Consider the following 18,565-nt stretch of genomic DNA (forward strand, 5'->3'; position numbering starts at 1 on the left):
AGGGTCCAAGTCAACTACCACGTGTCGTAAGAACAACGATCAGAATCTTTGAGATTCTGACGGAATCTCAAAGATTCCATCTTCTTCTTTGTTGGAGCTCTGTGAGCCTTGGAGATGGTGCCGTTGATGGAGAGGGCTTGGGCATGCAATCTGTAGCTCAACTAGCTTGTAGCGACGTCTCGGCGTTGGAGAGGTCACGTCACTAGTGGCACGTTGAGCTGGTGATGCTGCTCGGTGGAGATGGAGCCGTCGGTGGACTGGCGAAGCTCTCGCAATTTCGCCTCCATTTCTTCAAAGGACGATGGATCGTTGTTGCCATCTCCCTCTACATTATGTCCTGCGGTGGTGCCACTTATATCTTTGGCATCTACTCCGACTCCATCAAACAAGCTCTCCTCTACGATCAGCACACCCTCGACACTCTCAGCTTCTTCAAGGACATCGGCACCAATGTCGGTATCGTCTCCGGCTTGCTCAACGAAATCACCCCATCTTGGGCCGTGCTCGCTGTTGGAGCCGGCATGAATCTGTTCGGCTACCTCATGATCTGGTTCTCTGTAACCGGCAAAATCGCTCGCCCTCGCTTGTGGCAGATGTACGTCTATATGTGCATGGCTGCCAACTCACAGACGTTTTCCAACACTGGCGTGCTGGTGGTCGCCGTGAAGAACTTCCCTCAGAGTCGAGGTGCTGTTATTGGGCTGCTCAAGGGATCTATAGGCCTCAGTGGTGCCATCTTCACGCAAATTTATCATGCTCTCTATAGCGAGGATCCGAGGGGCGTCATCTTGCTCGCTGGCTGGTTGCCTTCACTGGTGTCCTTATTGCTCATGTTTTTCATTCGCCCCATGACACCAGAGATGGACGAAAAAGAAGGCAAACACTTCTTTTGGTTCCTTTACCTCGCCGCGCTGTTGGCAGGCTTTCTCATGGTAGTTATCATGGTGGAGAATTTGGTTCCGATATCGTCGCCCACCGTTTACAAGGCCGTGGGAGTCTTTACGGTTCTTCTGCTGGTGTCGAACTTGTGGATTCCAGTGCGGCCAGAGCTTGAGAAATTCAAGCAGATATCAGAAGCGCAGGAGGCCTCACTGAGCGGTCCTGTTCGAGAGCAGCCCGTGGCTGCTAGAGGAGCTGTGCTAGCTTGTGAGCAGCAAGGTAGCTGCTCGTTGTTGTTGAAGACTGCCAGGGTTGATGGCGGTATTCGCTAGATAGCTCGCAGAAGGAGTAGAGGCAAGACTTAGACTAAGCTCACAGAAAGAGTAGAGGCGGTATTCGCTAGGGACGGCCGTCGAAGGAGCTTTGTTGGAGAGGCTTAGCTTCTTTCTCTTTCTCACAGATCTCTCAAAAAACTCTCTCTCAAAGACTAAGATCTAGATCTCTCTTTCTCTCATAAACAAGGAATACTCTCTTTCTTAAGCAATGAAATCTTTCAAAGAACTCAAAGAAAGAATAATGGACGGAACTTTCTTCTCAATGGACGGAAATTTCTCTCAATAGAAGTGAAGGGACGGATCTCACAATCACTCAAGAGAAATCTCAATCTCATAATCTTTCTCGCACTCTCAAGAATCTCAATGTCTCAGCGGAAGACAAGGAAGCTCTGATACCATGACAAAATATGAAGAGGGGAGAGGAGAAGAGTGGAGATGAGGAGAGAGGGCACAGCTAGAGAGCAAACCACAAATGACTAACTGTACACTAGATTTAGTTGAAAAAATAGAATATATACAAACCCTTTTAGGGTTAGGGTTAGGGGATCTCACCCTTTCCTTTATAGCACTCTATAAGGTTAGTGCTATGCACATATGATCACATTATGGTGCTATGCACACATGATCACATGATGTTGAGCGTGAACTCTCAACAGACTATGCTTTTTAGGCACTTTGTCTTTTTTGTTTATCATCACTTGGTCAAAATTTTGAGGTTCTCTGCTTGGAGTAGTACTCCAAAAAGAATATGTTATGTAAATCACCTCTGGTCACCATATGATGTAGACCATGTGATATGTGTTTTGACTATCCCATTTCTGTAAAACTCACACCCTTGGGAACCCTTGCTAGCATGAGTACTATTTATAGCTCCATTAGTCTTGTCTCCACATTGATAGGGAACTCATCCTTTGCTTCTAGCACTTTCAATCCACATGTGCTTGGTATCTGCCCGAGGTAAGTAGGTGGTTGCATTTCTTTATCCTTTGTCTTAATAGTTAGTATTTTAGATCCGCAATTATGTAGCACCTTTATAACTTTTCAACCACAACCTTCCCAATAGCATTGGGTATGCATCTTTCTCCATTGATAGGGCTATCAAACTCGTTGTGTAATGTATCCCACTAATACTTACCACAACCTCACCATAACATCCGATAGCATGCCTACTTGTTCAATAGGGCATTGATCAACCATTCGCACCCAAAAAGGAGATGTCTTTAAGCCCTTATGCTTTAATTTTCTTATGATTGCTTTCTTAATGATAATCACACCAAAGCCACCATCCACAATGACCCCATATATATTTTGATTACGTACCTTGATAGTGATGATAGGAACCTAGTCATTTACAAGCGGGATGTCAATGATAGGAATTGTGAAAAGACTATCTACCTGCTTGGTTGGCATCTCTTTAGCTTGTAACTACTACAAAAGGAAGTCCTTGTAGTAGGGAGCCACTTTTAGAAGTTCATTTATCATCGTTAACTGAACCTTTTTTTATTGGAATACTTCCTAGGCTTGTTGCATGTTATTACTTGCCTTATTCAGATAATGTTGTTCCAATTCATCAACCCATCGAACTTTCTTTGCCTCCTTGTTGAGTACACATCATTGTATAGCTTAAGCTCCCTACTATATTGTTTCTCTAAGGTAAAAAACATGTCTTTTTTTCTTCACTATGAACAAATATCACAATACCACACAATCCCGTCACAATCTCTCTGTACCAATGGTGGTGTGCAATGTTTTGTAAATAAGGTAACAAACACCACAACATGACGTTCCATAAATAAATAAAATTTGCAGCCTTTCCCATATTATGTCATCAAATAAAAAGTCCTTGCATGACACACCCTTATAATCCACAAGCTTTTCAAAATTTGAAATTAGTTCCATTCTTAATTGGAAGCCCTCGTCAAGATTTTTTACTATTTATACATCTTTTCATTGATGAGCCTATCTACACATACATGCACCTTTTTATGGAATGTCTTTTATCATGGTGGAGTAATTTCTTAGGATGCATGCTATATCCTTATCCACTTATGTGCCCATGCCTTGCCTTTAGCTGAGGCTAACACCATAGCCATTTGATTCACAATCTTTGTGTCAATATGTCATTGATTGATTGCGATGTTTTTCTTTATGAGAAAATATTATATTTTACTCTTTACTACATCATACATGACTTGCAAGTTGATGCACTCCTCTAGGTATTGGTATTTATCTTTTCTTCCAAAAAACTATTCCAAGTTTCTAACTGGCCTCCACATCCGAGCTGTCACCTCTTTTTCCTTTGCCTTCCTAGACTTTTCTATAAATAATGAAGGGGAATCATATGTGATATCTCCCTTCTCACATGCAACATAGACACTATTTCATTATATCCTCAAAAACTTCATTGGGATGAGATCTTATACTTGTATAACCCTTGAAGGGTGCAATACAAAGAAACCCTATGTATTACGTGCGTTCAAGGGCTATTTGAAAAACCCCTCGACTAAAATTTCCCCCCCAATAAAACAGCCCTCTTTAATTTTGATATAAGTGAAATTCTTTTAAACTTGAATCAAAAAAACCCTCCTACTATTATCATCTTGTTAAAACTTTTCAAAAAGTCCGATTACATTACCCCTTCTTTTGAATGCACAGGTGGTACATTATTATTTTTTTAGGTGAACCCCTTGAGGTATACCCTTGATTTCCATCTCTTACAACCTTAAAACTCGTACTTGGGGGGTCACTATGTGTAAACCCTCTATATCACGTGTATTCAAGGCCTATTTGTAAAATCCCTTATTTGTAAACATTTTCTTAATAAAATGATCCCTTTTTCAATACATATTTGCATTTTTTTCGTTAATTGACTTTAAATATTTCCTTATGTAAATTAATTTTTAAAACATTTAGGAATTAAAAGTAACCTTCTGTTGAACTCACGTGATAGGGTTACATATGATGAGTGACCCCCCCCGAGAAATGGTAATCACCTCTATTATTTCTTGCTTTTCCCTTAATATAACAGCACTCAAGCACGTATAGAAGTCAACAAAATTCAATGCTTCTTCTTTTGAGGCAATTCTTTGAAGAGTGGTTATGGGTCACTAAAAGTTTTCCATATTGTTCTTGCTTCATCAACATCTGAGAAGTACATGTAATCTTTCGCATTGCATAAACATTATGATTAAGTCTTTTAGCCTCAATGAGATATTTATGCTCATGTCTCTAAAAATACTACCCGAGCACATCGCTGATGCATTTCATCCGGAATGTGTCTTATTTGCTCCTCACTCAATGTTATAATATGTCGAACGCACACCCTACGGACAAGTTGTTGCAACTCAATTCTCCAAGTGTCTCTCTCTCTCTTTGAAGGGGTGGCTACCATGAGAAAGATAGAGGTATTGATCAAATTCACACAACAATCATTATGTAAGCACTCGTGAGGTTCTACTACTATGATGAGTCATGATGTGTACATGAGAAAACAAACGAATATGATTTAAGTAATTGAGACATCTAGGTCCAATCATAATGCATTACATTAACACTCAACAGTCATTACAAAAACAAATGCAAAAAAATCAAGAAATAAAATTGAGATCTACACACATGCTAACATGAATTTTTAATAGATAATTATAACGTGGACCCTAAAAGCAATAGTGTGCCTCATACAAATCACTCCAACAAATCCTATCAAGCTATTGAAGAAGGATAGGCTATAAAAGGTGAACAGGAAAACATATAACAACAATCAAATATAATGAACCAAGATGATCTAGATCAACAATGTGTGATCACACATCTTGAGCTCATTGGGAAGGTCATCGTCGAGATGAATCCAGCCGACCAAAGCGAGCCATCATCCGGAGAATAACCAGTTCTATTGACACCTACATAAAATATATATGAATATTTGATAGTAGAACAAAGCGAGGTGAATCCAACCGGCTGATGTGAGAATTTGACTGTAGTTGGATGAGGCACAGAGTGGTGGAGCAAACAGAGGAGAAAGAGGATGTACTAAGTTTCCTACCTAGAGTGCTGGGTGATATAGTTGTACAATGTAAAATGGTAAAGCAGTCATTGTGGGGGTTAAAGGTCACTGTGCCTTTACCTCGGTTATGTACAATACTCAAACACATATATAAATGAATGAAAAAGAAGATTAGGGTGGTTTTGCACCCACCAAACTTGTGTGGCTCTCTATCTCTCTCTCTCCTTCTTCCGTTCTTGCTTCCGTTGAGAGCACTCTCAACTGGTATCAGAGCCCAGGTGATTTAGCTGAGCGTGCGTGAATGCTTGGAAGCTCAGCAGCTCTGTGGGAGGAAGGAGAAGCTTTGTGGGAAGCTTTGTGGGCGACTTTACTTGCATCCGAGTGTGCAGAGACCTTAGAGGAACCTTTGGAAAAGTCACTTTGGCTTTGCGAAGTGGTTTTGAGAGCCTGTTAAGAGCTTTCAAAGAAAAAGTCGTTTTTTGAGCTTTTCCCTGTTCCGTTCGATGACAGAGACTCCGTATTGACTTGTAGAGGCAACTATTGCTTGCTTTTGGTGTCCACATTACTTCAGGAGCTTGGAAACACCTTCATTCTTGAATCTGAGATCATTTCAGTGGATTTCTGACTCACTGTGTCAGTTCCTGCGTTTTTTGCCCGGGTGTTGGAACTCAAGTTTGGAGCAATCATTTGCAGATCTGTCAGTTCCGGTGGACTCAAGAGGTCCTAAAACTTCTATGTTGCTCATCATTCGCACTCCGGTGGAGTTTACAAACAGCTCTGTTTCAAAAAACGTTTTTCAGTCCGTGTGTTGGACCCAGTGATTGAGACCACGGTTTCCAAAACCGTCTGTCCCATTGCGTTCCGGATGCCCAAAAACCCCTACCTGTCAGTTCTTGCGCAATTCGTTGGAGGATTTTCAGAGTTATAGATCTCTGTGTATTCGATTTCGTCTCTCTGTTATGCATTTTTCATTCTAAGGTTTTGAAACCTTAGATTTATTCCACATGGCAGTGGATAAGTGTTGACTCCCATTTCTCACTCATCGGTTGGGATTTTGGAGTTCTGGCAGAAGAGAGATATTTGCAGATTTTCTTACTGAGTCTGATTATGCAATGGCGCCCATGTTTTGAGGCATCTCAGGTTCTATTTTCAGTAGCGTTCATTACCGTGGGACTATGATTTCTTGAGCATACCTTATGCAGATCACTTTGGTTGTAGTTTGAGCAGTGTGCGCTCATTCGTGGTATGCATTGGGTTGCAATGGATGATTTATAGGCCATTTGGATGCATTGCGGTCCTTGTTGGATGCGCTAATAGGCCCAAATTGCCTTGTGGGATGCAATTTTTTATGGACGCTTTGCACATGGATGCTATTTTATGCTGAGGGATAGCTTTGAAACATTGCAAGTGATGCACTGATAGTGCTATGCTCTCTTGGATGAGACATTATTGATGCATATGCCAGTGGACAGTGTTTATGCTTGAGTCATTTGGCACTTATTGGCATTTTCTTTTGGGCCAGACTTGCTCATATGGATGCATAGTATATGCACATGAGTCAGATGCTTTGAGCTTTGAGTTTTGGTGATATTTCACTCTATTGTGGCATACACATTTGGGTGCACCTAGTATTTGGTGTGATTCTCTCTTGAGGCACTAGCATTTGGGATTTTGCTTTATTTGCATCATGGCATCCTCTTCCATGTCTGAAAAGGAGTTTTTCAACATTAAAAAGTTTGATGGGACAAACTTTTCTTTGTGGAAAGAACAAATAACGGATGTGCTTATTCAAAAGAAGCAAATTAAACCCTTGGCAAGGATTGAAGCTAAGCCTGCAAATATGTCTGAGGATGATTGGAATGAGTTGGATACATCAGCAAAGTCTACTATTAGACTTCATCTTGCAGAGTCAGTTTATTTCACAGTAGTAAATGAGCAGACTACTGAAGATTTGTGGAAGAAACTGTGTGCCACTTATGAGAAGGAAACTGCCTCTAATAAAGTTTACCTCATGAAGAGGTTGTTTGAGCTGCAGATGAAGGAAGGGGTCTCCATTGCTTCTCACTTGAATGAATTCAATATTATTTTCAGCCAGCTTCAGGCTCAGAAAATGAATTTTGATGCGGAGACTAAGGCAATATTTCTCTTATGTTCATTGCCATCCTCATGGGATACCTTCCGTACAGCTGTCAGTAACTCTGCACCTGGTGGAGTACTGAAATTTGATGATGTTGTGGGTAGCTTGTTGGCCGAGGAGATTAGACGGAAATCTATGGATGGCAACAAGCAGGATGCAGCCTTAAATGTGCAAAGGGGCAGATCACAGTTCAGGGGGAAGTCCCAAGAAAGAGGGAAGTCTCGTAGCAAATCCAAGGCACGAAACATTGAGTGTTACCACTGTGGCAAGAAGGGCCATATGAAAAAGGATTGCTACAAGCTAAAAAGAGAGCAAAAGGAAGAAAAAGAATGCAAATTGGGGTGCAAATCAAAAGGAAGAGAGTCCAAGGGAGGACAAAGGAAAAGTGAAGATCGAGGAGATCAATGCAGTCACACATGATACTGACAATGACGTTCTCTTCATGTCTAGTTTATCTGCAGAGTTGCTTACCACTTCAGATGATGCATATTCCCAGGATTGGATTTTGGATTCTGGTGCTTCATTCCATGTTACTCCCCATAGGGAATGGTTCTCCACTTATGATAGTGGAAAGACAGGTTGTGTGCATCTTGGAAATGACTATGCATGTGACATAGTGGGAGCAGGTGACATAAAGTTTTCTTTTGCAAATGGGTCTGCATTTGTTTTGAAACATGTGAGACATGTGCCTAAGCTGACCAAGAGTCTTATTTCAGTGGGTCAGCTAGATGATGCTGGTTTTCACACCACTTTTGGCTTTCAAAGTTGGAAAATTCAGAAGGGCTCTATGCTTTTGGCCACGGGTGCCAAGTGTGGGACTTTGTATCCCTTACATGTATCAGGGGTATTTGATCATGTTGTTGCAATAACCGAGCAGCCAAGCACTTCTTTGTGGCATTGTAGGTTGGGGCACATGAGCCAGAATGGAATAAAACTCTTATGCCGTTTGGGTTATGTACCACATTTGAGTTTCTCTGATTTTGAATTTTGTGAGCATTGTCTCTATGGGAAGCAGACTAAATCAGCCCATAAAATAAGGGGAAAGAAAGAGTTTGAAATGCTTGATTTGGTGCATTCAGACGTATGTGGTCCCATGCCTACACGGTCATTAGGCGGGGCTGAATACTATGTGACATTCATTGATGATGCAACTAGGAAAGTGTGGGCTTATGCTATAGCTCGGAAGAGTGATGTGTTCCAGGTATTTCAGAAATGGCTAGCCTTGGTTGAGAATCAGTCAGGTAGAATGCTTAAATGCCTACAGACTAGTCCGACAATGGTGGAGAGTATCTCTCTCATGACTTTCAGCATTTCTGTGATACACGTGGGATTAAGAGGGAGCTCACATCCCCTCGTACTCCAGAGCAAAATCCAGTTGCAGAAAAGATGAACCGTACCATTCAAGAAAGGTTGCAATGCATGCTTTCCAATGCAAGTCTTTCTGGTGGTTTTTGGGCTGAGGCAATGAAGACTGCAGTGCATGTGATCAATAGATCACCTAGTAAGAGTTTGGATGGTGGTATTCCTGAAGAGGCATGGAGTGGCAAGAAGCCCTCTTACTCTCATTTGCGTATATTTGGGTGTGAGGCATATGCACATGTGCCAAAAGAGCTTCGAAAGAAGCTAGATCCTAAGTCTAGGAAATGCATCTTTCTAGGTTATGGTGAAAGTGGAGAGATGGGCTATCGTCTCTGGGATCCAGAAGCAAAGAAGATCATACGCAGCCATGATGTGGTCTTCAATGAGAAGAAGATGCATAAGGCACCCATGAGGGATGTGGAAATGAGGAGAATCACTTTCCAGGATGTGAATCCACCTGCATATGTTGATAGACAGCAAGCTGTCCATGCACCAAATGTGCAAGAAATGGTGCCACCAAGTACTCCCACAGGTATACAATCAAGGGTAGATGATGGATCATCTATTGGTGGAAATGATGAGCCAAATGTGGCTGATATGCAAGTGGGACAGCAAGCTTAAATGCCCTTGAGAAGATCATCTAGAGTGTCTAGACCGCCTGATAGGTTTGTTCCAGCGGTAGACTATGTGATGCTTACTGATTGCAGGGAGCCTTCTTGCTACAAAGAGGCTATGATGCGTGAGGATCAACGCAAGTGGGAGTATGCTATGCAATCAGAGATGAGTTCACTTATGAAGAATAAGACTTGGGACTTGGTTTCTTTGCCACATGGAAAGAAAGCATTGCCATGTAAATGGGTCTACAAAATGAAGGTCACAGGTGATGATGTGCCTAGGTACAAGGCCCGTTTGGTTGCTAAAGGGTTCAAGCAAGAGAAGGGTGTGGACTTTGATGAGATATTCTCTCCAGTTGTGAAGATGACCACACTTAGATGCACGCTTGGACTAGTGGCAGAAGAGGATATGGAGCTTATGCAGATGGATGTCAAGACAGCTTTCTTGCATGGGGATTTGCATGAGGAAATTTACATGGTGCAGCCGGAAGGCTTTGAAGAAAAGGGCAAAGAGCATTTAGTTTGCAAGCTGAAGAAGAGTCTCTATGGTCTTAAGCAAGCACCTAGAGAATGGTATCAGAAGTTTGATGCTTTCATTCGGTCCCAGGGTTTTAGAAGGAGTGAAATTGATCACTGCCTCTACACTAAAAGGGCTAAGGATAATAGCGTGATAATCCTGGCACTATATGTGGATGATATGCTATTGGCTAGCAAGAATACTTATGAGCTAGATGCATTAAAGGCCAAGTTGCATAAGGCCTTTGATATGAAGGATTTGGGACTTGCAGGTCATATTCTTGGTATGCGCATCACGCGTGATCGGAGTAGGAAACTCCTTTGGCTTTCACAAAAAGAGTATGTTACAAAAGTATTGCAGCGTTTCAATATGGAGGGGGGGAAGGTAGTGAGTACTCCATTGCCTCCATATGTGAAACTGAGTCATACATATAGTCCCAAATCAGATGAGGAGAGGGCCATGATGGCCAAGGTTCCTTATGCATCAGCAGTTGGGAGTCTTATGTATGCTATGATAGCTACTAGACCAGACATTGCATTTGCAGTGGGAGTTGTTAGCCGATATATGGCTAATCCAGGAAAGAGGCATTGGGAGGCAGTTAAGTGCATCATGAGGTACATGAAGGGTACCAAGGAGATGTGCATCTGCTTTGGTAAAGGAGACATGCGTGTACTTGGGTACACAGATTCAGACTATGCAGGGCATGTGGATAGTAGGAGATCCACTTCTAGTTATGTGTTCACCTTTGCAGGTGGTGCAGTGTCGTGGATGTCTCGGGCACAAAAGTGCGTTGCTTTGTCTACCACAGAGGCTGAGTATGTTGCAGCCACAAAGGGTTGCAAGGAGGCTATATGGCTTGATCGGCTAGTGGGAGATTTGGGGATTCATAGAGGTGTACCGACATTGCATAGTGATTCCATGAGTGCTATTCAGCTAGCACGGAATCCGGAACACATTGAGGTCAGGTACCATTTCATCAGGGAGGTACTTGAGGACAAGCGCATAGAGCTTGTCAAGGTTCATATAGATGATAACCCTGCAGATATGCTGACGAAGAGTCTGCCTAGTCAGTGGTTTGAGTATTGTCGTGTATTGATGGGCATTGGATAGTATGCTCACTGGTTGTTCTCACTTAAAGGCACATTGTCCTTTAAGTGGGAGGTTGTGGGGGTTAAAGGTCACTGTGCCTTTACCCCGGTTATGTACAATACTCAAACACATATATAAATGAATGAAAAAGAAGATTAGGGTGGTTCTGCACCCACCAAACTTGTGTGGCTCTCTATCTCTCTCTCTCCTTCTTCCGTTCTTGCTTTCGTTGAGAGCACTCTCATCAGAGCCCTTGACAAACGCAGCAAGGTTGAAGTTGGATAGGTGGCTCATACAATGGAAGGAATCCCACGTTGCCATTCATAGGAAAAATTGAAAGGAAAAAGGTGCGATCAGTAGACTATCGAACGTCGCCATGCAATATTATACCCAAGTTGCAAGTGGTTCATAAAAAAAAATAGACACGAGAACTCAAGATGGCAAGGCACAAATAGACTTGTGCACGAAGTTTGCTGACATGTGCTCTACAACGGTACACTTCCCACTAGTTGCATTGACAATTCTTGAGGAATTAGGCCGGGGGGTGGAAGGAAAAGTGTACCGGGTTAAGATAGAGGGTGTGCCAGGTTTCAAGCCAACCCTATCTTATGCTGGCAAGAAGTTGAGGCACGATACTGCACATGCACATAGATCATTGAAGACAAAGCTAGTAATGACTATAATGGATAGGGCCGTGTGTCACGCAATGGGTTACACACGCATTAGCAATCTTTAGTTAATCAGTCCATACTTCAATGGAGGTAGTAATTGTGATGCCTACCTTCCATGTATCATGATTATCCAAACTAGGCAAGGTGAGGCAACCCTCGCGAGCAATTCCATAATGTGTGGCATGATACATGGAGTCAAATTCAAGCACACCTATTCTATAAGAATACTCTTGCCATTTGCACAGCTATTGCTATCGTGCAATGAATGCAGTGCATGAGAGGGGGTTGAGACACACTGATTTCAATGCCGGAAACTATGTGCTAGATTACACCAGATGGGAAATCTGTGCAGGTGAGCATTATTGATTGGGGAAGGTGTCTCCATAGAACTGAGAGCAAGCCCGAGCAGGTTCAAGTGCATGCTCCAAAGTTAAGATTTCCTTGGTTTGCACTAGAGCTTTACACAAGAAATGATGCTTTTCCTCAATGAAATGGCACATGGTCAGACATGTCAGATTGCTATGCTGTCAGTTGGTTACTTGGCAAAATAGCCAACTTCCTTGTGGCATAAAGGTCTGCATTGTGAGATGATGAACTATACTCGGGGCATGTAATCAAGCTATTGTGGGATTGTAAACTCCACTTGTTCTAGAATGAGCCTCGGGAACGGATGACAATGGAATTGTTGCTAACTAAACTTCATGGACACCGTGTTGATGAAAATGATGCAATGCATCCAATAGACAATATGAAAACTTATCTATAAAATTTTCATTTGCAAGTCATCATATTTCCATTTCCAACCATCATATTTCCATTTGCAAGTCCTGTAGTTTTTTAATATTCCTAAAATAAAATTTGCACTCTTTCGAAATGGATTTCTATTTTTTCATTGGTTGTTTATAATTTATGTTTTTTCATTGGTTGTTTAGGATTTATGTTTTGTGTGATCTTCATCTTCTTCGCTAGACCCATCTGGATCAATTGGATTCGGCATTGGTAGTGACACCTCTATATCCACATATCTATCTTCAAACATTTGCTTACTTCGTGGTGCAACTTGGATAACATAACACCATCTTGGATCAAAACGATCCAGATGAAAAACCACCTATATTGAAGATGGATGTCAAATGCCATCAATTAAATGAATTTATGCTTAAGTACATGTACCAATGGATCTTTAAAAGGAAAGATTCGATTAATTAATTCATTAGTATGCACCTGCTCACAATGCTCGGGAAGAACAAAAGTATCGCTTTCATCGATCCAAAGTTTGGTGGAGTCTATTGCAAAGAAACAACTACTATCTTTCCTCATTGTCGCATGGGGACCCTTGTAAATAGTTCTAAACCTTTTACATCAAGAATGAAAATACTAAATTGTATGAAATCAATTTCATAGATTTCACGTATGATCCCACAATAATCCAACTGCGAGGAGAGAAGATTGGTATCTGAAGCACTTACTCAGCTATCTTGTATGAAGTTAGCCATGACTCTGCAATCATATGTGACTCTTTTTTAATCGATGCATTCCACATGAAAATGTCATCCATATGACCATAATGCACTGTACTTTTTGTACTGCAACAACAATGAGGATGCATCTATTTTATCACGTATATTGCCACAAATAATTACTTAATTATGTCAAGAGGTAAGAAACTTACATGCATCTTACATGCAGATGATAACTCTCACACAACAAGACAAAGCAACTATAGGCACATCTATAGGCACTGCTAGAATAGCAAAAATATGGGCGCATCTAATAGCATGTCTAATAGCGTGTCTACTTGCACGTCTATTAGTGCGTCTGCACTATGAATTAGACAGGGATTTAGATGCAAAACAGAGAATATAGAAAGTGAGATTTTGGTGAAGGCTTATAAATGTACATCACTGCTTTCCAAACATTGCCCATGATTACCAAAGCACGTAATTTTAACAAAAATATCAATGCTTTTTGGCAAACCCACATGTACAAAAATTAAGTGAGGTGAGGAGAATGAGACAATATGTAAAATAGCTTTGCCAATATCAATGATAGGTTATGGTTCTCATCCTCAATGAGATCAACCCTTGCCAAACTATCTGCTTCAATATCCAAACCAATGTTGAGATCTACAAATACATTCAACCCACTACTACTTGTGCTACTCATGTGCTCATCGAAATCAGCATCACCAATGGTAGGCTCGTCCTCACAGGTAATGGCCTCAATATTTGTATCTCCTTGGTAGGCTCGTCCTCATGGGTAATGGCCTCAATATCTGTATCTCCTATCTCATGATCATCCTCCTCTCTCGTATCATGGTCATCATCACCTCCATGGCCATGATCATCCTCCATATGCTCCATATTAGTAAATGTACTATACATCACTTTGGAACATGGCATAATAGGTATGACATGCCACCACCTATTATTATCCACCATTGGTTGATAGACAACCTAATTCAAACACAAATACAATCACATTATTTTCCTTACATCGAAGGTATCAAATATTTAAAAGTGAGTATTTTTATATATGTGTACAATACCTGTTCACATTGTTGCTATAGTACTAGTGTGTCCTTCTTACTTTGCCAAAACTTTGTGGAGTCAATAGTTACAAAGCCACTTGCATGGTGTTTGATTGTTGCATTAGGGCCTCTTTCCACCATGTCCTTAAACCACTTTATATCCAAAACATACACCAACGAAGCGTCGAAAGTCAAGCTTAATAATATCTTGGATTATGCCACAATAATCATCCATGGCTCCATTGGCTCCCTCAAAGCTAGCAATGATGCCGCAATCTTGTGTGTTTCTCTTATCATCAATTTATTGTGTTCGAAAATGCTTGCCGTCACACCATATAGCATTGAACATAGTACACTACACCAAGACAAAATCAATTAAATAAGCAATCTAAATTGTTGAGAGCTCTTAACTTATGCATAACGTTCTATATATCGACCTTGCTCATGCATCCCCTAGCATACTCCCATTCTTCCATTGTGATATGCATCCCCTTGTCTCTCTCTGCTCTCTCCATTTTGTCAAGTAGCCAATCCACATGAATATCCTTTGGAAGTGCTCTTAAATGCTGAGGGTATGGCACACGAGATTCGTGGTGTGTACGAAAGAGGGCCCTTTCTCCTTGTCTTCTTGCCTTTGCATCCTCGTATCTTGTCATCCATCTTTTCATCACATCACTATTAAACATGCAATAGAGGTTGATATTATTAAGCAACTCTATGTCTATTACTTTGCTACATCCTTTCCCTTGAGGCACAATAGAGGTCATCCTTAGGTCTTCATCATCTCTCCATAGTCGTGGGAGAGAGACTATCTACATCAACAAGAAACTCAAAAATATATACAAGTGACTCTTGTACCAACCAACCCTCGACCATGCTACCTTTGGCTCTTGCATTTTGTCTCACGAAACCCTTCAAGGTCTTCATGAAGTGCTCGAGGAAGAACAACCATCATGCATGTACAGTATCGCATATAGCAATCTCATCCACCAAATGCACTATGAGATGTAGTTGGCTTGTGATAATAGAATGTGGAAATGTCTCCTCCACTAAACAAACCACCTCCACTGACATAACTCGAGCATTCTCAAGCATGGTGGGATCTTTTTTCTTTGAGCTCACATACCTAGAAAGGAAAAAGTATGCAATATTAGCAATATGAACACCTTGCATCCTGTAAAGTACCTCACAAGCTCGCCCATCTTGTAAATACAATATTCACATTTTGTATCATGTAAAGTACCTCACAAGCTCACCCATCTTGTAAATACAATCCTTCACATCCTTCGATGCACTACGAGAAATGCTAGTAGGTAGTATGAACTGAACACATGAGGAATGGTTGATTAGTTGCTTCTAATTCACTCACAAATTTGGAAGGAAAAAGATATTATGGACATAAAATACTTACTTGGAGCATCTTGTGCCAATCATGAGATTTCAAGCCATATAATTGCTCTACACCTCTTTTCTTCCTCTTTCTGAAGGCCCCCTTCAAACACCTCATGCATCTAGTGGGAGTACAAACTGTAGTGATAGCTCGCTTCACTGCCACCATCTCTAGCTTTGATAACCTCCATGGTGCATGAGGTAAAAAGACACACCCATTTGGCCTCTCTTGTGGCCAAGCTTCATGCATCCTCCCTATGGTGTGTAGATCCTCCCTTATGCCTATGGAATCTTGTTGAGAGTTCACACTCAACATCATGTGATCATGTGTGCATAGCACCATCACGTGATCATATGTGCATAGCACTAACCTTATAGAGTGCTATAGAGGAAAGGGTTAGATCCCCTAACCCTAACCCTAAAAGGGTTTGTATATATTCTATTTTTTCAACTAAATCTAGTGTACAATTAGTAATTTGTGGTGTGCTCTCTAGATGTGCCCTCTCTCCTCATCTCCACTCTTCTCCTCTCCCCTCTTCATATTTTGTCATGGTATCAGAGTGACCTTGCCTTCCGTTGAGGCATTGCGATTCTTGTGAGAGTGAGAGAGATTGAGAGATTGAGAGGTTTCTATCTTTCATTCCGTTGATGAAAGATTTCCGTCCATTGAAAGAAATTTCTGTCATTGTTCTTGAGAGATTTCCATTGTGAGAGAGTTTGAGATTTGAGAGAAAGAGCCCGAAGCTCTACTAGTTCGAGTGAGAGAAAAGAGGTAAATCCAACATAGGCAACTTTGCAACTATATGCAAGAGAAAGGCCTTCCAAACGAGCTTCAGCTGTAACTAGCTTTCTGCATCTTGAAAGCCTCTTCATAGCGTGACCGCTCCAATAGCACTCTAATAGCCTCGGACCCAAGAGCCTTCCAATGCCAACGATCTCCGGTATCTCTGTGCCAACCTCAGACAAATAGTGCACGCGACACCACACAGCCAACATTGACCGAAATCCACATGTGGACGAAATCTTTTTAGATTCCGTCAGAATTTCCAAAGATTCTGGTTGCTCTCCTAGCACTATGTGGTAGAGAGGAAGGATATCCCTTATCCTCAACCTCACCACACATTGAGGTGTGGTCAGCCAAGTGACACATGGCCCATGTGCCACATCATCACCTTATCTCCCACTGCCACATCAGTAGCCCAATGACTCTGCCATGTCATCAACTCATTTGATCTACCATGTCACCCTACCAGCTCAGCTGCCACATCAGCAGACATGTCATTTTGCCACATCATCTGGCCATGTCATCAAGCCACATCATCACTGCCACATCACCTCTGCCACCTCAGTAGTGCCACCTCAGCAGTGCCACCTCAGTAGTGCCACAGTAGTAGTGCCACCTTAGTAGTGCCACCTCAGTAGTCCAGTCAACACTGACCTCTGCAGGCACACACAGTGCTTCACAGTCACTTCATGTGACCAGTCCTGCCACCTTAGCACAAGCTTCATTGGCACACCTCTTGCTAGGCACAGTGCCACATCATCATTGCATGTGACTCACAGTGACACATCATCAATGAGCACCATTTGCACTCCTTTTGCCCCTCCACCTAGATCAAGACATATCTCTTGATCTAGGAAGAATTTGAGGGCATTCCAAAAAGAAAAGTCGCTCATTTTTTCGTGCTCTACGCGTTCGTTACTTCATGCACACATTTCGGTGCAGGTTACGCTCACATTTGAGCCTCACCAACAAAACCACTTCCTTCACACACATTTGCCTCTACATTGACGCATCTGACCTAGCACTTCAAAAGAACAAAAGAAAAGGAATTATTTGCTGTTCTTTCATCAATCGACGGTTGGTTTAGATCTAGATCAGAGTAGACTAGATCACCATAGAGGGGACGCTTTGAATTTCCCCAAGTTGCCAATCTAAGCCATGCCCAAAATTCCCGACTAGTACCTCAGTCCATATGTTCACATATGGTTTCACATCATTACATTACCTGAAACCTTATGTTCATCAGTTGAGTGAGTAGACTTCAGAGTTCAGAGGCATTGCAGATTGATTCAATGGGCAGATAGCATTTGATTTCACACACACATGCCACCATTGTAAAGCCTATTCGACTATCTCACGGCATCGTGCACATCATTTTAGCCTTGTAAATCCTCTTGGCTATTCCTGGCATCATTGCAACAAGCCTTGTAATACAGATCAGATTTTATATACTGCAATTCTATCTTCACTGAGCTTTAGAGATTTCACTTGGCATAAATAGTGTATTTGCAGTTGATTCATACAGAGATCTTCACGACACTTTTGAGTACATTTCTTGCACCATGTCGACTAGCAACCTCAATCTGGAGGCATCTACTAAGTTAGACAACTCCAATTACGGTACATGGAAATACCGAATGGAGAACATTTTTGTGCTTCAGGACAAATGGGAGTATGTCGATGGGTCTACAACTAGACCATTGGACAATCCAGCCACTAGTAGCTCTACTCCATCTATTGTCACAGTGCCAGCAACAGAATCTACATCGGGATCTAGATCTACACAAACAGTGTCTGCACCAGTAGCAGATCCTGCCATTGCCTGAGCTCAAGCAGAATGGGATAAGAAAGACAAGTATGCCTATCACCTGATCAAGCAGAATGTGCAAGATGTCATGCTAGGACAACTCAACATAGTCAAGACATCAAAAGAAGCATGGGATATGTTCGCAGCTCTCTACGAGTCCAAGAACACATCCAGGATTCTTACCCTGAGAAACCAGATCAACCAGAGTTTTTGCAACAACAGTGAAACCGGTCATGCTTATGTACTCCACATTAAAGACTACAAAAATCAACTTGTAGCAGCAGGAGAGACTATGAACCCTGTAGAAATGGTTCAAGTAATCCTGAATGGACTAGGAGAAGGATACAAGAATCTAGTCCAGAGTATTACCATCCAACAGCAAATTCCAACACTAGAAGAACTTCAATCACTCCTACTTGGTGAAGAACTCAAGACTCAGGCCATTCAAGCA

General features: G+C 41.7%; 1 protein-coding gene across 1 annotated transcript; it reads left to right on the top strand.

Moving 5' to 3' along the window:
• The first annotated feature begins 224 nt into the window (after positions 1–224).
• Positions 225–1,211, top strand: LOC147894149 (protein NUCLEAR FUSION DEFECTIVE 4-like). The gene has a single exon (XM_087384657.1). It carries the CDS (start codon positions 225–227, stop codon positions 1,209–1,211), a length of 987 nt encoding a protein of 328 aa, XP_087240783.1.
• Positions 1,212–18,565: the final 17,354 nt, after the last annotated feature.

Source organism: Dipteris shenzhenensis, chromosome 14, assembly GCF_047967505.1.
Source record: "Dipteris shenzhenensis isolate YYH24624 ecotype China chromosome 14, Dip_SZ_1.0, whole genome shotgun sequence".
NCBI lineage: Eukaryota > Viridiplantae > Streptophyta > Polypodiopsida > Gleicheniales > Dipteridaceae > Dipteris > Dipteris shenzhenensis.